The sequence below is a fragment of the Diabrotica virgifera genome, chromosome 3 (genome assembly GCF_917563875.1).
Source record: "Diabrotica virgifera virgifera chromosome 3, PGI_DIABVI_V3a".
Classification (NCBI taxonomy): domain Eukaryota; kingdom Metazoa; phylum Arthropoda; class Insecta; order Coleoptera; family Chrysomelidae; genus Diabrotica; species Diabrotica virgifera.
In genome coordinates this window covers 134,229,346-134,251,961 of record NC_065445.1, presented here as the reverse complement: position 1 = coordinate 134,251,961, position 22,616 = coordinate 134,229,346, and the positions used below count along the sequence as shown (strand labels likewise).

At 33.3% G+C, this 22,616-nt stretch overlaps 1 protein-coding gene across 3 annotated transcripts in view; it reads right to left on the bottom strand.

Annotated features, from left to right (window-relative positions):
* LOC114327482 (integrin alpha-PS2) overlaps nucleotides 1-22,616 on the bottom strand; it is a 673,912-nt gene that overhangs the window by 105,668 nt on the left and 545,628 nt on the right. For 2 of the 3 annotated variants that reach the window (XM_050646911.1, XM_050646913.1), the window contains exons 6-7: nucleotides 11,859-11,907; nucleotides 11,649-11,729 (exon numbers count right to left, since the gene is read on the bottom strand). In XM_050646911.1, the coding sequence (XP_050502868.1) occupies nucleotides 11,649-11,729; nucleotides 11,859-11,907 (130 nt within the window). The remainder of the gene's footprint in view (nucleotides 1-11,648; nucleotides 11,730-11,858; nucleotides 11,908-22,616) is intronic. The other variant, XM_050646912.1, reaches the window with a different exon arrangement.

The window sequence follows — 22,616 nt, the reverse complement described above, 5'->3', positions numbered from 1 at the left end:
ACTATCTCTATGTCTTGTGCTACGTTCTACATTGATAGATTTTGCATCTCTTTTGTTTTGACTCTTGCTGATGATTCAGCAAATGCTGAATCTGAATGCTGAAAAAAAATCCTGAACAGCACTGTTCAGAATCTTATACGTTGTCTTCAATAACATAGCAGCTCTATAGTTGTTGCAGTTAATTTGGATTCCCCTTATTAAAGATTGGTGTGATGTATCCGTTTTTCCGTTCTACAGATAATATCTGTAGAACCATATTATGGTTTTGTCCTTCCAAATTTTGACCTTAAGTGCGTGTCAATTACTGGAAGCAATATAAACGTTGGTTATAACTAGGTTGTTATTAAAATATTGTAAACAAATAATTTAAAGTTATTTATGCGTTTTTTATTCTATACGCTCTGAGCTTCGCTGGTGTCGCTCCTAGCGGACTACTAATTCAACTTTCACCGGTAATTTTTAAATTTATTATTTAATTGTTATCGCTTAATATTTACAACGCAAAAAAGTAATTAACTTGTAATCGATTTTTTTAAGATTTTGCTAAACATTTTGACGTTCTATTGATAAAATATGAATTTCATACTTCGGATACTTTCACAATTATCGTGTAGATGGCGGTAAGATTAATAGATTAATTTATAATGACATATTACGGAACATTAAAAAAACTTAAATTCAGTATTTAAAACGTAAGTATATTTAAGGGAAAAATATATACCACAGCTTTGACCAACTAATATTTTTTATAATTAATGTTTTTAATTTTAATTTTAAATGAATCACTTTGACATTTATGTCAAATTTCCGGTAAAGGTTTACAGACTTGTCACTACTGGCGCTCGAGAATTTGTAAATATTCCCTCTACGTACGAGCTCACAGCGTATACGCTCTGAGCTTCGCTGGTGTCGCTCCTAGTGGATTACTAATTCAACTTTCACCGGTAATTTTTAAATTTATTATTTAATTGTTATCGCTTAATATTTACAACGCAAAAAAGTAATTAAATTGTAATAGATTTTTTTAAGATTTTGCTAATCATTTTGACGTTCTATTGATGAAATATTAATTTCTTACTTCGGATACTTTCACAATTATCGTGTAGATGGCGCTAAGATTAATAGATTAATTTATAATTACATATTACGGAATATTAAAAAAACGTAAATTCAGTATTTAAAACGTAAGTATATTTAAGGTAAAAATATATACCACAGCTTTGACCAACTAATATTTTTTATAATTAATGTTTTTGATTTTAATTTTAAATTAATCACTTTGACATTTATGTCAAATTTCCGGTAAACGTTTACAGACTTGCCACTACTGGCGCTCGCGAATTTATAAATATCCCCTCTACGTACGAGCTCACAGCGTATAGACTATAGACAGTATAGACTATTCCAATTTTTTTTCGATTGCTCCATGTATAAATCAAATATTTGTCTGGCTTATAATAATAGATTTTCAAATTCTAATAAATCTTTTCTCTTTTTCATAGACTAAGGTGGTGCTTGTAATTAATGAGCACACTACATTAGATCTAATTGTATCAGAATCTGGTCGTTCGTTAAATTTTTTATATTCCATAGAGTCACATAATTTCTGTATACGTGTTCTTACACATCATTCCAATCCGTTCGAATAGATGAAATTCTTTATTTTTGCAGTGTATCGTGCATCATTAAATCTCAATATCTCAATAGAAACTGCATTAATAAGTTCGCGAGCATAATTTTAATAGTCTGTGATAAATCTTAATCATAAAATATCATAAAAACGCGACGTCTCTATATGCTCGGGACAAGCAGATTTGTATTGAATTGTTTTTGGTATCTTGTCCTTTATGTACTTTAGTTTGTGTTTTTTGGAATACCTTTGTTGTATTCGAGTATTGTAATTAATGTTTTTCATTTGATTATGTTTTATCATTCAGTAATTTACTAGTTTAGTGGATAATTAGTCCAGAGAAATAAGGTTTTTCTCGTGACACATCCCCCTCCAGGACGAAACCAAATTTTTTGAATAGTATGGACATATATACTGGGTTGGGCTAAAGAATGGAACCAAGCAAATATCTTTGAAACGAAAAGAACAATCTTTTTGAAACTTTGCATGCAAGTACAGTGACGCAAAACGCATCTGTTGCTATACTTTTTGTTACTAGTTCACTTCCGGTTTCACCGGAAATACCCTTAACTTATTTATTTTAAATGGGACACCCTGTATATTTTTGCAGATTTTGAAAGAACTTATTATTTTTAATTCATACATACCAAATTTAGAAGAAAAAAATAGTTAAAAAGTGTCTGTAGATAATTTTTTGTATTAAAAATAAACGAGTACTATTGTCCATACTATAGACTAAAACTATTGTTGTATTTATTTGAATTTAGCATAGTAGGTAACTGTTACTGAACTAATTGACAGAAATAAGTTCTATTCAAAATGGTTCATTTAAGTGAAAGAGATCGCATTGAAATATTATATTGGTCATGGTGACGTGTTAGAACTCATGACGAGGTGTGTAATATTTTTAATGAATTGAACGAAGTTATTAAACAAATATTGCAATTGATTTAGAGGAATCACCTCAAACTATCATTTTCAACATTTTAAATGATTTTTTTTTATTTTTATTATCGTTGGTCTAACGTAAATAAATTAACCTCTTTTTTAACTGTAAAGAGATTTATTTCTTGTTTTAATAGTTTTTTCTTCCAAACTTGGTATTTATGAATTACAAATAAAAAGTTCTTTCAAAATCTGCAAAAATATACAGGGTGTCCCATTTAAAGTAAATAAGTTAAGGGTATTTCCGGTGAAACCGGAAGTGAACTAGTAACAAAAAGTATAGCAACAGATGCGTTTTGCGTCACTGTACTTGCATGCAAAGTTTCAAAAATATTGGTCTTTTCGTTTCAAAGATATTTGCTTGGTTCCATTCTTTAGCCCAACTCTGTATTAATAACCTTTATGTTTCCTGCAGCCGATTTTGATGATATACATAGTTATAAACAAATGAAGATAAAAAAACGGTAAATTTTAACTTATGTAAAAATTAACTTAGAACCTTCTTATTACACGAATTGCTGATACTTCTGGTGCTTAAATTATATTTTAAATTTCGAAGCAATTGGTCAAATGGTTTAAAAGTTATTTACTTTGTTTATCCCAAATTCATTTTTTTGGTCAGCATTCCAACACTATAGGTCAGAAAATTATGGGGTTACAGTAAGACTTCTGACAGTTTATGGAAGAAGAACATTTATACTATTGACTTAATTAAAAAAAAATGACAATAAGTAATTTTAAACAGTGTAAAATTATTTTGCAAAAACACGTCGATTTTTTGCTTACTTATAATCAATTAGAATAACTTTTTAACCGTTACCCGTAGAAAAATTATTTTTTCATATTTGGAAAGACTCAATTTTTATACACATTTAGAAAGAAAAACAATTGTCCTAGGACAATTAGGGACGAAGTTAGCCCCCCCCCCCTTTTTTTAATTTACGTGTTTTTGCAAAATAATTTTGCAATATTTAGAATTATTCTTTGTATTTTTTATTAAATTAATAGTATAAATCTTCTTCTTTCATAAACTATCCAAAGTATTAGTATTAAGTGTAACTTAATCATTTTCTGACTTATAGCGTTGCAAAAAAATTAATTTGGGATAAACAAATTAAATACCTTTTAAACTATTTGACCAATTGCTTTGAAATTTAGGGTATGATTTAAGCACCAGAAGTCTCAGCATTCCGTGTAATAAAAACGTTCTAAGTTAATTTTTACATAAGTTATGAATATATATATATATATAAACTCAAAATTTATGATTTATTTTGCAATTTTCTAAGCAACCAATAAGGATAGACATATTCAGCGAACGCCATATTGAAGTTTTTTATACGATTTATGAGATTCTCACTCTCAAATTTGTTTAAAATACTTAACTTTTTGGTTATAGACGAAAAAAGCGAAAATTTAACGTTTTTTGATCTTCATTTGTTTATAACTATGTATATCATCAAAATTGGCTGCAGGAAACATTATAGATGTCCATACTACTCAAAAAAATTGGTTTCGGCCTGGAGTGGCCTGTGTCACCAACAGGATATTTTTTTCGTTATTTCTCTGAACTAAATTAAAAATGTTACAATTTAGATGTGTTTTAGAAACGGATGATACAATTATTAAGAGAGACAGAGCAAAATGCAAAATTTTGACGCATGTCAAAATTTTCAATGTGTTTTAAATGTACTCATTTTTTTTTTCGAATCCTGAGAGAACTAATAAGTATTTTTGAAAAATTTAAACGCAGAATGAAATACTACTTTATTACCGAAGGCCGAAAGTCCCTTAGAATAAAAAAAGTTTCTTTTGAATGAAATATTTGCAATTAAAAATCACACTAAATTTTCTCTTTTGTTTTCACCACTGTAACTTATTAAAATAACCATTATAGAAGTTTTCAGGGACTTTCGGCCCACTGAGAAGATAAAATTGACAGAGGGGTGCAGCATGGAGGGAACAGACCTTTTAGGATAAACCAGAGTTATGCTACAACAACTGCAGCAAGTAATACAGAGTTGGTTTAAAGATAAACTAAGGGAAAACAAAAATTATGACGAAACTCGCCTTCAACGATAGGTTGTCTTTTTAGTTTTGCATATAGCCATAAAAACAAAAGATATATAGACTTACAGTATTGCTTTTAAAATATGTCCCACCAAGATCGATTCACTTTTGCATACGTTCAAACCAATTGGTAAAACAGTTATTTCAGTCATCAGTTGGCACCTGCAAAATCGCTGTTTAAAGGCATCGATGGCTTCTTCGGGCGACTGGAATTCCCCACGCATTGAATTCTTGATCTTTGGGAACGTGAAGAAGTCGTTGGGACTTAGGTCGGGGCTATACGCTGGATGGCTTAACAATTCGATGTTTTTAAGCTCCAAAAACTCTATTGTCTTTTGTACAGTGTGAGCACTTGCATTATCATGATGTAGGATGATTCGCCGTTTTATGTTGCTTTGTTGGAGTTTCGCGATAACTTCTGGTAAACAAACGGTTGTATACCAATCAGAAGTAGCCGTTCTTCGATCCTCTAAAGAAATCGTTGCCACATGACGAGATTTTGACACAAAAGTTGCGACCATTTTCTTTGACATACTTCGAGAATGGATCACTTTTGTTGGTTTTTCCTCATCGTGAAACATCCACCCAGCGGACTGGAATATATTTTCCGGTTAGTAGAAGTAAATCCAAGATTCATCGCCACTAACAATACTACAAACGTTTTCTGAGCTTCCTATATTGATTTGTTTCAATGTTTTTCGACACCAATTGAAGCGAACCGCTTTTTGCTCTTCTGTAAGCAAATGAGCGATCCAAAGGCAAACCAACTCCCAAACACCCAGTTCATCATGTAGGATCTTTTGGATCGAGGTATTTGAAATGCCCAAAGATGCCTCTATCTCCCGATAAGTTAATTACACGGTGGTCATCCTTAATTAGCTGACGAACCGCATCAATGTTTTGCTGTGTGACTGATGTTCAGGTTGGACCTGGCCTGGATTCGTCGTTGAGACTGGAGCTACCACGTTGAAATTCGCAATATGGTTGGTTCGCTAAACTCAGACACAACTGGCTAGTGATATTAGTAGGTAATTTTTTTGCTCATTTTGCCAAAATTGGCAAAATTACTAACTATTTATTAATTATTAACTATTTAGTAATTTTTTGATAAGTAATTTTAATTTACTAATTTATATACAAATGAATTTGGACTGTCCTGTGCCGTGCCGGGCGTTCATAATGGGTTTCCTGCTTAACGCGAGAGAACCAAAGAAGTGAGCTACTAACAAGAGTAGGTTTAGGTTGGGCTGCATTCCAACACATATATCAATCCATTTAAAAAGGAATGCTTTCAACCAGTGTTTCTACCTGACGTCACATATGAAGTAACTCTCACAAAAACATCATCATCATCATCATTCTCTTCGCCTTATCACTATTCGGGGTCGGCTTCCCTAATTACATTTATCCACACAATTCTATCTTGGGTCATATCAATGTTAATCCCCTTTACCAACATGTCCTGCCTTATCGTCTCCCCCAGGTCTTCTTTGGTCTTCCTCTCCTACTCCTTCCAGAAATCTGCACTTCAGCTATTCTTCGAATGGGGTGATTAACGTCTCGACGTTGAACATGACCAAACCATCTTAACCTATGCTCTCTCATTTTGGCATCAATTGGTGCCACATCTAGACTTCCCCTAATATACTTATTTCTAATTTTATCCTTCTTTGTCACTCCACTCATCCATCTAAGCATTCTCATTTCCGCCACATGCATTCGTTGTTCCTCTTTCTTTTTCACTGCCCAACATTCAGTTCCGTACATCATAGCCGGTCTTATGGCTGTTTTATAGAATTCTCCCTTCAGCTTCATTGGCATTTTTCGGTCACACAACACATCACTCGCTTTTTTCCACTTCATCCATCCAGCCCGAATTCTACTGCATGCTTCTCCATCTATTTCTCCATTACTCTATAATACCGATCCTGGGTACTTAAAACTATTGTTTTTCACAATCATTTCACCATCCAAAGATACCATTTTATTTGTAGTAACTCCACCTTTAAATGAACATTCCAAATACTCTGTTTTTGTCCTACTAAGTTTTAAACCTTTTTCCTCTAGAGCTTGTCTCCACTGTTCCAGTTTTTGTTCTAAGTCTCTTTCACTATTTCCTATTAACACTACATCATCAGCATACATTAGGCACCATGGAATGTTACCCTGTAGTTTTGCTGTTATCTGGTCCAAAACTAATGAGAATAAAGAAGGACTAAGCACCGAGCCTTGGTGCAATCCTACTTTCACCTGAAATTTATCAGTCTCTCCCACACCTGTCCTAACACTAGTCGCTATTCCCTCATACATATCTCTCACAATCTTTACATATTCGCCAGGGACTCCTTTCTTATTGAGTACCCACCACAGAATCTCTCGAGGAACCCTATCTTATGCTTTCTCAAGATCAATGAATACCATATGAGCGTTGGTCTCTTTATTCCTGTATTTTTTCATCAGTTGCCTTACAATGAAAATTGCATCATTGCATCTGTTGTTGATCTGCCCTGCATAAAGCCAAATTGATTATCGGATATTTCGGTTTCTTCACGTATCCGTCTATCAATTATTATCTCCCATATTTTCATGGTGAGGCTAGGTAGCTTTATAGCCCTGTAGTTTGTACATTGTTGTATGTCTCCTTTGTTTTTGTAGACAGGTACTAATATACTGCTTCTCCATTCGTCTGGCATTTGTCCAACTTCCATAATTCTATTAAATAGACCTGCTAGCCAAATTATTCCTGTCTCTCTTAATGCTCTCCATACTTCCCCAGGAATGTCATCTGATCCGACTGCTTTTCCTTTCTTTATTTTTTGAAGCGCTTGAACCACTTCCTTGTTTGTTATTCTGGTAACCATTGCTGTTACTGTCTCCGTTAACTCCACAGGCTGCCTGTCAAATTCTTCATTTAATAAACTGGCTAAATACTTTCTCCATCTCTTTTTGACATCCTTTTCGCGAATTAGTATTTTATTATTTTCATCTCGGATACATCTAATCTGATTAAAATCTCTTGCTTTCTATGCTTTCTTTTTGGCTATTTTTTATATCTCTGCTTCGCCTTCCCTGTTGACGTATACATAGGTTTGAATATGCTTCTACTTTAGCTTTTGCTACTGCTACTTTCGCTTCCTTTTTGGCGACCATATAGTTTTGAAGATCTATGTCCGATCTGGTTTCTTGCCACTTTTTATATAATTTTCCCTTCTCTTTTATTTTTCCTTGTACTTCATCTGACCACCACCAAGCCTCTTTATCCTCAAACTTCTTTCCTGACGTTTTCCCAAGTATTTCAATAGCCGTCTCTCTAATAATATTGGCCATTTTTCTCCAGGAATCGCCTGGAACTTTTCTTGGAATCTTTTCTCACAAAAACATCAGCGGAAAAATTGAGGACGCAACAAAATGGATAGATCAATGTTTAGAAAAAGCTGAATAAGAATAAGAAACGGAGAAGTTCGTAGATGAACCGGAGTGGAAGACAGTATCTAACGTATTATTACAAGGCAAAATTAACTTAATTTAAACAAAAGAATTTCATTTGTCGGAATTATTTTCAAAAAATTATTTTTGCTTGGTCATCATAAAAGATCTCATGATTTAATTTGTTGTAATTTGTACAATTTGAATAAAATAAAATTTGTAGAGTTTGTACTCGTTTTAGGAAAAAAATTAACATCCCATTGATTTGGCTGTGAAGGTTTTGGTGTGAAGAGTACTGTTGTGATGGAAGTGATTCATGGAAAATCAGCGACAACCCGTATATACTATTTAAATAGGTTTTCACAGTTATAAAAATTAACCCAGCATAAAAATAGATAACTAAGATTAATATTATTAGAAATCGTGGTTTGATGTGGAGCTTACTCAGTTTATAGAGTTAGGTTGCTTTAAATTTTTCTATTTCGAGCTTTCGACTCCGTCTGTGGAGTTTTCTCGAGTTCTAAGTCTCCGGTCTTAATATTTATAATAATATTAATCTTAATAATATATACGTATACAAATGATAATGATGGCAACACACTGAACAATGAGTATTTGATTGGTGCTTCGTTTGCTTAGTAACGTATTTCTGTGGAGAAAGCAACATAAAAAACTTTGAACACAAGTTAAAATTATTTGTCCTCAACCAGTTAAATTTTGTGTTAAGTATTATAATTTAGTAATTATTAATAGCTTTAATTTGTTTAATAATTAGTTACGATTACAACATTGTCGACGTCACTTTTTTAGTTTATGTTCAAAGTGGTCCTTGCACCTAACGGTAAAACAAAAAATGGATTAAATTAGATTTACACTAACCTTATTTTTCTTGCGTATAGTCATACCTATAAGGTAGGCCATGAATTGTTGCTATCTATCATATTGCAGTCTTAAAATTGTATTATTAATAAATTAAAAAATAAAGTATGAAATAATAATAGTCACAAACCTAAAGGTACAAGTAAACTATATAAGCAGCTAGCCAGCGTTTACCAAAAATGTATTAATGGATAAAGTATACCGGAGGAGTTGAGGAGATCGTATATCCCGACAATAAAGAAAAAGGAAAGTAAAGATGTATATGACAATTATCGAGGAATAGTAGTCCTTAGCACTATCTCGAGAGTTTACGGAAAACTCATCAAAAAGAGAATGTAAGATGAATTATTTAGGCTTTAGAGCAGGTACCTCTCCTATTGAGCATCTGTTTACTCTAACGCAGCGAATTGAAAAAAGCAGCACGAAACTAACCAATACATCTCCTCGACATAGTGTAAACAATCTCGAGTAAACAAATATTAGTGTAACATTAATCAAGGTTGCTCAAGACCTCTACAAGAACAACAAAAGTAAAATGAAGAAAGGTCAGGAGGTATCCAAGGGTTTCGCTATCAGCAAAGAACTCAAACAGGATGCTGCGTGTCTCCTACTTTGTTTAAGATCTACTCGGAGCAAACGCTGAAGACATGGAAAAGAAAATGCAGAAACATGAGAATCCCTCTAAACGACTCAATATTGTACACATTGAGTTTTGCAGGCGACCATATAGTGATGACCCATGACTATAAAGCTCTCGAATATATGACCCGTATGACCTCGTAAACTTATCGAAGAATATGAACTATAGGGGCTAGAAGTAAATAAGTAGTATCAAGAAAACTGAATACGTATGTGTATTGGGGGAATTCAACAAAATCTAATCTTGGAAGAAATACAGCGAGAAATAAATCACTGTAAAAAATACAAATATTTAGGCAAATAACCAACGAGGGCAAATTATTCGAAGAAATTATACATAAAAATTACCAGGGAAAACAAGCCATTAGACAAAAACAGTGTACTGTCGGACAAAACAATATCCAAAGAAAACAAACACAAAATCTATAACAGCATTTTAAAAAGCATCGTTAACATATATGGAAGTTAGGTATGGCCACTGACAGGACAATACTGAAAAGCATTAGAAGCAACAGAAATGGACTTCTGGAGAAGAGCGGCTGGAAAATTAAGATTAGGTAGAGTTAGAAACAAAACAATACGATAAATTATGGGTGTTAAACACAATATAACAGAGGACATCAGTATAAATCAACTAAGATGGTATGGGCACGTCCAAAGAATGCATGAACACAGAATACCGAAGAAAGTATTGAACTGGACACCGCAAGGAAGAAGGAAGCAGGGTAGACCGAGATTAAGTTGGAGAGAAGGAATCGATAAAGACTTAAGGGAGAGGGGAGTCGAAGAAAACCTACTGTTTGAAAGTCAACTCTACTTCAACTAACCCCCTGTAGAAAGAGTGACGCACTACAACACTTGTAGACGTAACAGCTGTAACGTAACTATCTCGGCACCATAATAAATCAAGAATGGAACAACAACCAAGAGATAAGAACGCGAATCGGAAAAGCTAAATCCACCTTCAACCGGATGGGGCTTCCTCAAAAACTCTCTCTCTTGTCAGAAAAGTTAGAATACTGCGAGGCTACGTCTTCTCTGTTCTATTTTATGGTGTTAAATCGTGGACATTGAACGAAGATTGTGGACCTTGTGTAGAACATTGGAAGCATTTGAGATGTGGCTATAACGGAGAATTCTTAAAATCCCATGGACTGACCGAGATACAAATGAGGAGATCCTCAGAAGAATGAAGAAGAACCGAGAGGTACTGACCACTATCAAATCTCGAAAGATACAATACTTTTAACATATTATGCGAAATTAATCCAGATATGAACTTCTACATTCTTTTCAATAAATTCGCTTATTCCGGATAATTTCGAAGGTCTGGATAATTTCTTAATTATGGAAAAAAAGCCTAATTCAATCAAAGCCAGCTTAAGAACTACCAGTGGTAATACGTAATATTGCATACGATACTTTTATAGCTTTTATTTGCTACAACTACGAGGTATACCACAGATAGAAACCAAAATTTGGTGGTAAATACGTAGTATCTCTTATAAGAATAGGAAGACTAAGATGGTCAGGACATCTAGCAAGATCACAGCAGAACAGCCCTCCTAGAAGAATCCTTAGGTCATAACCTGTGTGAAGTAGAAATAGGGGTAGGCCAAAACTTAGATGGAAGGATGGTGTAGATGAGGATGGGAGAAAAATAGGCGCAGCAAACTGGCAACGGTTGGCAATGGATAGGACTGACTGGCGTAATAGACTTGGGAAGGTCGAGACTTTTTCATAGGGCTGTATAGCACCACTGATGATGATGACTTTTATTGCTTTAACTGAGGTCTATGTTTTTGCGTATTTTTTACATAAGTTTTATACTTTTTATGCATGATTCTGTAAGCTAAAAAAGATCTAGCTAAAAAACATTGCAATGACAGTTCACAAGCCTTATTTTTAGATGGAAACTAAGGTATACGTGTAAATCTAAACTATCCTGTAACAAAAAACTCAATTTTAAAAGCTTTATTTGTGATTAATTCGTCATTTGGGGTAAGTATTGTGTGAGAAGTGATTAGATGATAGTTTTTCGATTTTTTTGGAAAGGTACCTTTGGCGCCATAGCCCACATTTCCGAAAATTCCAGGTGTATAGTTAAAATGAGCATGGGCATCTATGGAATACATTTGGCCTGAAACAGAAGAGCAATTTCGGTTGGGTATTTTCTAAACAGAGATTTGCCAAATTTTTGGATACTTTTTGCGCTACGGTTCACTAGAAGCCTGTAAAGATATAAATGACCAAAAAAAATCTTATCTACCTTGCCAATAATAACTGCCAGGAGCTCCAACGTAGAGACGATCTCCCACCTGAAAAAAAAAAATCAAAATAATTAGATATAAGAAAAGTGATATTAAATTATTTAATGATTCCATAATGATCCTGGTAAACAAACTGTTTAAAAATAATTTATGTTAATCTGTTCGATTCTTAGCTTTAAGTATTATTTTGCCCAGACGAAAACTCTGTAAGCACGGCTCCAAAGCCGGGATGATATTTTTTTATAGAAACAGTATGTTACCATACCTGAAGAGTTGAACAAGTTTGACTTAAATGTTTGAAATTGACTTGAGTTTGACTTAATCAAATTCAAGTCAATCCTCTCAAATAATTCAAGTCAAGACAAACTGGTCACTGGTTAGAGGTTTAAAAATTCAAACTGTTTGTCAAACTAGTTTGAAAGAGTTTGAAAAATAATATATTTAGTAGATATACTTTTTTGTCGAAATAGAAATATTAGTTACCAAAAAAGATAACAAAATTAAAAATACATAGAGTGCCATATAAAAATAACTTGATACAGACAGCGATTTAAGTCAAAATAGAGTCGTAAATTCAAGAAAATGATTCATTTACGAGTAAAATTGCTTGGCGGCAAGTTTCGTTTTATCGGTAATCGGTGATGTTATGCATTCTATTCTGTCAACGATATCACAAAGTGTTAATAAATAGCAACAAAAAATTATTTGAATGTTTTTTTATCATACCAAGTGTAATTTAATCTACTTCAACAAAAATTTATAAAGGAACAAAAAAATATAAATATATTTTTGACAGAGTAGGTTCAATGCATTTTTTGTGACTTCACATCAGATGTCGTTTTAAATAACTAGTTTCACTATCTGTCATTTTATAACGCTGTTTTTTACATCATTATGCACTTTACAATTTTCATTGTGGAGAGAGATACAACTTGCTCCAATTGATTCTGCAGGGAAAGATTCAAGGAAAAAAAGCATAGGGAGACGCAGAATATCGTGGCTGAGAGAATGGTACGGATGTACATCAAATGAACTTTTCATTTAGCCGTCTCTAAAGTACAAATAGTTATGATGATTGCCGACCTCCGTCGCGGAGATGGCACTTAAAGAAGAAGAAGATTATTTTAATATCATCAACCCATCTTATATGTGGTCTTCCTCTTGGTCGTTTACTTTGGTAAGGTCTCCAATGTTATATTGCTGCGTTCGGCGTTCAAACGTTGGTCTTTTGGTCTAGCAGTGTGGTCTGTGAAGCTCCATTAAAGTTTGGCAATTTTTGTTGTTATGTCCTCGACTTTTGTTGTTGATCTTACCCAGTCGTTCTTTTTATCTGACAGTCGTATGTCATGACACCCATATGTCATGATAGGAAGGATGCACTGGTTGAACACTTTGCTCCTCAAGTATTGGGGTATTTTGCGGCTCTTAAGTATCCAACTAAATTTTCCAAATCCTGTCCCCAAATTTCCGCACTTTGGTTCTAATTTGTCAAGTTTCAGGATTTGGCCTAGGTAGATATATTCCTGGACTTGATCTATCTCACTGCCACTTAGTTATACGTCTGGGGTCATCTGCGTTTGTCATTTTTGTTTTTCTCATACTAATTTTATCTGTCTCTTAGTAATCAAATTATCGTGTGGAATTGAAGATATAATAAAATTTAAAATGTTTTTGTTACTGTTAAATTGTACACATATATTTCTTTTAAATAATAGATATAGGATCGAACTAATTAAAAAATAATATTCACAAGGAAGAATTTCCTGTAGCTGGCTGTATACCATTAATTACAAGTAAATTTAATGAAAAATTTTTTCGTGGTAAAAGGTATATTTATTTAAAAACCGTTAAAAGGGCCACAAATATCACAACAAAACGTTTTCGCTCTATAAAAAACAGCATCATCAGTGTTACAAGCCTAACATGCTGAGCCACCCAAAAATACAAATGTTAAAACCTTTTAAAAATTGACTAAATGTCTTACATAAGTAGTTACATTATGAAATCCAAAGGATGGATATAATCCCTATGGATATGGCCTTAGGGCAACATTCGACTCCCACACGTCGTACGTGGGTTGCTAGATAATAATTAGGTCATCACATTGAGGCCTTTCACCTAGTTCATTGTGATGAGTAACCCACGTACAACGTGTGGGAATCATAAGGGATTATATCCATCCTTTGGATTTTATAATGTATCTATTTATGTAAGACATTTAGTCAACTTTTAAAAGGTTTTAACTTTTGTATTTTTGGGTGGCACAGCATGTTTGGCTTGTAACACTGATGGTGTTTTATTAAAACTTAAAAAATAATAATTTTAAGTATGTTTTATTTCTTTTCCATTTTGTAGCTTCTGCCATTATATCTATCTAGACATGCTGTATAAACACAAGGAACAGCAAATCATTAACAATATTAAAATCAACCAACTTATATAATGATCTATGTAATGGATTATTAACCCATAACTCTCGAATACTCAAATAAGTAAAGTATCGATTATTTTTTTATCTACAAAGCAGCTGTTAACAACTATCGGGGCCTGGCCACTTATAAATTATGGAGCCGCACCTCGTAAGTGCTTCGTTCTTCTTTGTCTTTTGCGAGCTAGACGCTTCTTCTTTTTTTCTCTTTTATTAAGCGGCGTAAAATTAGGGTTTAAAAGCCTTCAATTTGATATGCCGTAACATTGATAAAAATGCCAACAAATTACGTGCACACACAGAAGAATTCTGGAATGGTGCTTATTCGGTCGCTATAATATGTAACAAGGATTCATCGAGAAGATAAAGCGGAAGATCTAGTCGTAGTCTAAAAAAACATAAAAAGCAGAATTATCACTTTAAAAGGAGAATTTCCGTTTATGTTATAGATGGTATCATGGTAACAGATATAAATTTCTATTCGATCTCCTTTAAGTCAGTTTGAAAACTATGTTTTTTTTGTGCCTTTATTTTTGGTAGCAGCTTTAAAAACTACTATTGTGATTCGCAAAATATTATACAGTGCGCGCGTAAAGTATAATCCATCCCCATAAAATATAATCCAGAGGTGTCAAATCTGGGGATCCTGCTGGTCATTCGATATCTCCTCTTCTTTAAATCCAACGATTTGAAAATGTATTGTCGAGAAAATGACGAACGTAAGATAATGAAGGGATGTTCTTGATGAAACCAAATTTATCTATTCACGAGATGAGGATTTATATCATCAGGAAAGAGTCTGGGCTAATTCTGAAATTAACTCCAATTCTAAAAATTCTCAGTTTTCTTCACCTGTTATGGTTCTATCCCAAAAATAAGGTCCAATAATGGTATTATTATTAATTCCTGCCCACACATTGATCTTTTGTCGATACTGCCATCCAACCATCAATGCTCAACTATCCAATGAAGACTTTTCATCTGACCAGTACATGTAGTTTTATTTATTGGCCGTGCCATTTAAATGGAAAGTATCCTCACCAGAAAAAAGAATTTGGTTAAAACTATTAGGATTATTGTTAAATATATATTCAACATAATGTCACAGATTTGGATCGTCTTCATTAAGTTCCTGTACCAAATTGTACTTTATAGGGATGCAATTTTGTTATTTTAAATATTTACGAACAATTAACACATGTCTTATAAATACGGACTTTACTTTCGGTGCTCATATATTTATTCAGCCAGATTATATCCCTCAGGAAACTAGATATTCTCGCTGCTTTCGTTGCCTACTGTCAGGGCCGGCGATAACGGGCCTGTAAGGGATGCACTGCAGGAGCGCGCCCCTGTTTGGGGGCCACCAAACTGAGTTTTTTTTTCTGCTGGTGCTATAACAAAGTACTAATTAAAAAACCGAAGAACGCCTAAGCTAGTGTTGCAGGCAGGCGTCTTATACTCTAGCGCCGGTACTTCCTGCTGTTTTGTTTCTTGCCACAGATGCCTGCCGCTAGATATTTCCACACCCAAGTATCTACAATCCATTACCTGTTAATGGTCGTCCACTACTAATTTTTAATTAGTTTTAATAGTTGTTTGGTCAGATCTGGCCCTCCATTTAGGAATTCATTATGTGCACAAATAAACAATAAAAATAATGGCTGAATTAATGGCTGAACAGAATAACACCACAAATAAAGTTGAAAAAATCGAGAAACTGTTATGTAAATGAATAGACTGTTAGCTTATAGCAGTAATGCTAGAATTAAAAGTTAATGAATTTTATTCTTATCCATGGATTTGAAGTATGGACATATATGATGCATGCAAGTAGATAGATCATACTTCTACTGCTGAAGAACTTATTATTTCTAATGCTAAAAGTTGCATAATATTTATCGCATAAAAATATTATTTTATTTCTTTTAGAAGTTTAGCAGCGGAAATAATAAGTTCTTCAGCATGATCTATCTACTTGAATGCATAATATGTCCATACTTAATATCTATGGATAAGAATAAAATTAATTAACTTTTAATAGATATATTTCCAACATAACCATATTATAGTTTTTTTAAGTAAGTTTATTTGTGCACAATTTATTTATCTTATTTTCTCTCATCCGGTTTTCTACAGGTTTTCAGATTTGATTTTCTTTTTGGTATCTAGTTACATCTAATTCTGAATTCAAGTTGAGTACTTATGTATAGTATAAGTGAATAACTGATTACATTTGGGGTATTTGTTAATTTGGAAAACGATTGCCCAATATATTTAACACTTTTATAAATAAAGTACCTAATTAAAATGTTATATTTTTAGTAGTTTACTTTTATTTCTTAAACGACTTGATTCATTTCGTGTGTAGAAACAAAATTTCGGTAAATTAGAACTGCAAGGTGAATAACTCGTTAATTTTTAAAAGGATAAATAACACTGTGTTCATCTTCTTTATATCCCTAGCTGGCCCTTTTTGCTTTGTTTACACTACGTACAATAAAAACGTACAATGATGCAAAACACTGAAGTCATCTCGTTTTAAAAGTACTTTTAATCTCTTAATCTGATTGACACCCATGACCGTACGGCGAAAAGTCAAATGAAAGAGCGTTTAACGAAGTGCCAGAGGGCCTGTACTAAATCATTTTTGGATGTGGTAACATCTTTTTTAATTATATTTATTAAAAGGTAATCAAGTTAAGCACTGTTATGACTCAGTGGTTTTTTTCAATTGTATAGCACGGATAATATACCCGTGACATAAATGGAAGCAGCTCATGAGAGGTTTCGCTTCAATAGGATTTTTTATTATAATTACTAATGACTTTCTTGACATATTAATATATCGGATATATTGTATGAGTACAGTCCGTTTCAAAAACGATAGATCAATAACACAAGAAGCCTGCTACATTATAATATACCAAATGGCCGTAAAGTATTTCCTATACTTATGGTTTTATTCGTTTATCTAAATCTCCAGTTGCTGTAACGATTGTCGATTGTCGAGGACACATCATTTATATTACAAAATAAGATACATATAAAATTAGGGTTTGGTGTTAATTTTAAGAGTATACTAAATGTAAAACCAAGTACGTACCGTACCAGGATAGTACGGGAATGTACCATAGTGTTTCCCCGGGTTTTTCCTCGTGATTTACTATGGGGTCACTATCACGAGAAATTTACTGTCATCATTGTATGTGGTTGTCGTCATTAACATTATCTTCAAAAACAAATCACATGTTATGATTTTATAATTGTCTTCCAATAAAGTTGTCCCAGGAACGTAACTTCTAGTCATCTAGTCTACGGTGAAATGTATAACATACGTCTGAATTGTCAATGTGAATGAGTCAGACAAAATTAAATTATTTGAAGAGTTTTTTACCAAACCACTAAAACAAAATTTGTTTAAATTATTAACGTTTTGTGTTTTTCCGAACTCGAAACCGAAAGGTCAAATAAATTTAATTTTAAACTTAAATTATGGCTTATTCCCAAATAAAGTAGTAAATTGCATAAGATGACACAAATAAATAGCCTTAGTATTGTATGGACTAGAAAAAAAAACCAGGAATACTAAAAGATACAAATGAGAAACTTGTGTTGAGATGGACATAATACATAGATGAATTGTTCAAAGACAATAGAACAAAACAGATGGAAGTAGAAGTAGCAGATTAACATATTAAAAGAGGAAATTAAAACGACATTAAAAAAACAGCAAAAATGGTAAAGCAGTAGGTCCAGACCAAAACCTTAGACATTATTGTAGACTTGTTTAACGCAGTGTATAAAACAGGAAACATACCAAAACAATGGTTACTCTTTACCTTTTGTGATATTCCTAAAAATACAAACGCGAAAGATTGCAGTGAATACAGAACAATATCACTAATACCGTTGATTGAAATACTAATAATAAATATTAATATTAATCACTCAATACCTCAATCAATGCTAATACGTCATGTTCTCAGATTATTCTTGAAAATAATACATGGTCGTATAAATAAAAAATTAGAAGAAGGAATATACGATAGCCAGTTTGGGTTCAGAAACGGACTATGCACCAGAGAGGGGTTCTTTGCTCTTAATGTGATAGCTCAAAGATGCATAGATATGGACGTGGATGTGCATGTTTGTTACGTTGATTTTGAAAAAGCATTTTACAAAGTAAGATATGAAAAATTAGTTCAAATTCTAAAGACAAAAAACATAGATAAAATGGACATACAAATAATCACAAACCTTTACCGGAATCAAAGAGCACAAATTGTAATAGATAACGAACCCAGTCCATAAATTGAAATCAGGAGAGGTGTTAGGCAGGGATGTATTATGTCTACATTACTATTTAATGTATATAGTGAAGCCATTTTTGAAGAAGCATTACTATTTCAAAGTGAAGGAATAATCATTAACGGAAGATCTATTAACAACATAAAAGATGCAGATTATACCGTGATTATATCAAACTCTGCTGAACAACTCCAATTACTACTAAACAAAATAAACAGCTTCTGTGTGGAATATGAACTGAAAATGAATATAAAAAGACCAAATACGTGATAATAACTAAGAAAACAAACACACAAACAATCACATATTTGTGAAATGTACCGATAGAAAGGGTTGATAAATACAAATACCTAGAAACCTGAATTTCAGACAATAATGATCAAACAACAGAAATAAGGGCCAGGATAAAAATAGCAAGAAATGCGTCAGTAAAAATGAAAACAATTCTCTGCAACAAAGACCTTAGATTAGAAGTGAGAGTAAGAGATTTGAGATGCTACGTGTTGTCGATATTGCAATATGGACTAGAAAGCTATATATATATATATATATATATATATATATATATATATATATATATATATATATATATATATATATATATATATATATTGAAGCAAGAACTTAAAGGATAAAGATAAAGATAGAGAAGGATACTTAAAATAACATGGACACAAAAGAAAACGAACGCAGAAGTATTGCGAGAAATAGGCAAAGAATACAAAATAATAAACACAATAAAAATAAGAAAGTTACAATATCTGGGACACGTAATAAGGATACAGCGATATGAAATGCTAAGACTGATAACACAGGGAAATAAAAGAGACGGAAGGAGTATAGGAAGAAGGAGGGTGTCATGGTTGAAGAATTTAAGGGACTGGTTTAAATGCAGTTCTATAGAACTCTTCAGAGCAGCGGTAGATACAGTAAAGATAGTGATGATGATATCCAACCTCCGATTAGGAGACGGCACTTAAAGAAGAAGATGTATATCAGCACTGGTTTGTCATTATGAGATTCGTTTTATTTAACTCCCATTCGTTCCTTATTGGATAGACATTAAATGGATTTTCAATATTATATTTAAGTTGCATTGCATCTAGTACCATTTCCAACTCTGGATGATTTTTTATTCTCTTCAGATTTGATTCCGCCTTATGTATGTATGTTCCTACCATGGTGAGAGTGCCATGGTTGAAGAATTTAAGGAACTGCAGGCACGTAGCCAGAAAATGATCTTGAGGGGGTCCAGACACAACTCAATATCTTTGTTAGATTAGACAATAAGGTATTGAAAAAATATTCAGAATAAATTTTAGATCCATATGCAAAATTTGAAACAACCAATTTAATATTTTAAAAATTCCAATAACAAGTGTTGGCTATTTTACTAAGATATAACATCTGTATGACGACAATCTCACCCTAGTAAAATAGGTTGTTTGTAATACCTAATTTCACCATTGTATCTTTAATATCATTTTATTGTCTCTGATGATGGGATTTATCTATACTACTAACGAAATATAGGATTCCGTAGAAAAAAGTACACCTGGTCTTCTATTGAGCTGTCTACCCAATAATTTTTGGTTCTCTGATATATCATCATCATCCACCCTTCTACATCCAAAGTTGAACATAGGCCTCCCCTAATTTCTTCCAGTTTTGTCGATCTTGGGCTTCCAGCAACCAATTCCCAGGAACCCTTTTGACGTTGTCTGTCCATCGTGTAATCCTGGTCTCCACACTGAAATTCTTTGGGTTCACCACCGTTCTTCATTCTGGCTATATGGCACTTCAGCTATGCTATTCGCTCTGTGACATATGTAATGATGATTTGATACATATCTATATATCTGGCTTTCGACGTTCCAATGAATGGAACAAAGAGCTAATAAACTGAGTCTTTCGTTTCCCATCGTGTATCTTGGTAAAGTTTTTACTGGCTTCATTGTTGAGAATGAAGGTTCTACACTAACCGTTGTGATAGGTATAGTATATGGCTTAACACCCCATGTGGGGTTTCGTCGCTTTCGCTTTCTAAATCCATTTTATGGGGTGGATCAGTCCCCATGATCATTGTATTTGTTCACTAATATGTCTCCATTTCTTCCGGCCTATTGCCTTGTCTTTCCATTTTGTAATTCCGGCTCTCTTAGGTACTCATCTACAGTTAACCATTTCGATCTGGATCGACGACATCTCCGTTTTCTTTCTGGTTGCCATAATATCATAGCTTTTGATACTGATTCTGGTCCTTGTCTCCATATATGACCCAGCCATTTGGTTCTGTGTACTTTTATTTTCGTTACTATATCTTCTCCATTTAATTCTTCTAGAATGTCTTTATTCGTTCTCCTTCTATACTCTTGTTCTTCGATTCTAACCTAATCCAGTATTAACCTTATTATCTTTCGTTCATTTATCCTTTTGTGACAAGTATAGTTGCCAAAAATGCAAGGAATTTGTAAATGTTTGGAAAAAATCTTTATTACAATGTTCCATTAGGTGGAGAACTTCGGTATTTGGTTCCAAAGATGATATTGTATTACAGTTGCACCATAACATATATTCAGCTTGAATTGCTGCAAGGGAAGTATCGTGGGAATAATAGGCAGCCAAAGTTTCTAGCAATTTGGCTTTTTCTGTAGAGGCAAATGCAGGTAAAAGAATTTGAAATGCTGACAGTATACTTTAGTTTTTGCTAAATCTGATTTTTAAATTGGATATAAGTTGATCCGTACACTGAATAAAAACAGAAATAATCCTAGTAAAAAATAATAATAATTACGTTCACTTTTTCAAAAATATTAATAATAACTTGGAGATAAACTTTCTGCCTTGGCACAAAAGCCGAGGAAGTTTTAGGAGAGATCCGGACCCCATGGCCCCCTCCCTTGGCTACGTGCCTGAGAGACTGGTTTAAATGCAGAAGTCTTTAGAGCAGTCGTAGATAAAGATAGTGATGAAGATATCCAACCTCCGATTGGGAGACAGCATTTAAAGAAAAAGTAGAAGAAGAATTGTATGGACTAATACGGTTTCGGGTGATCAAATAAAATTGTCATGACATCTTAAATGAACATATACATATTATTAGTTGCAAAAAGTATTCATTTGTATTTTTAAATGTTCAAACAACTATTGAACAATCTTAGAAGGAACAATCAGGAGTGATAGCGTATCCGTTTCGTCGACATCTTACTTTAGTTCGTTACTGGTAGATTCGTGATTAGCAATCTTCCTTAAGAAAAGGATGAACGTTTCCGAATGGATTTTTCATCATCCGTCATCCGATCGTGATGCATAAAGTGGAATCAGAATCAGAGTAGATTTTATCATTCCAAATGTAGTTGGTAGCGATTTTTAAGTACCTACATAAATACCTTTACCTACCGCTCGCTGTGCATTCGTTGGTTCCCATAAAGGTAACATTGGTAATGTAAATACAGTGGCTACTCCTCCGACAACGGACGTGATATCTGTATATCTCAGATTTGATGTATGTATGAGTTATACTCGGCTTTCATGATCCCGATTCTCCGTGAAATTAATAGACAGTAATCCGAAGTAACCTGCATGTATCAAGATAAATAACTGTACCAACAGTGATTATATTTTACATTTATCCCATAATTATTAAATTTTAGTCAAAATCATAGGTTTTTGTTAAATTCATTTATACAAATTATAGAGATCATAATCTTATTTTAATGATTAGGATAAGATACCTTTTATTACGTATACAGTATGGTGCAAATATTTGGAATAAATTCGTTTTTCGTAAGCCAGCTACTTAAGGAAAAATCCCGAGACAGGTTGATTTTTTGACATAATATATCATACTAGTGACGCTGCTGCCCATGTCAAGCCTATTCGTCTTTTAGTCCAAGTAATGAAGCTTCAAATAGGACAAAACCTCGCAATTTTTACAGAATGGATCGATCTGCTTGAAAATTTAAGAATAAGTAGTGTATAATACAAGGATCAAAATCTATATCATGCCGAAAGGCGC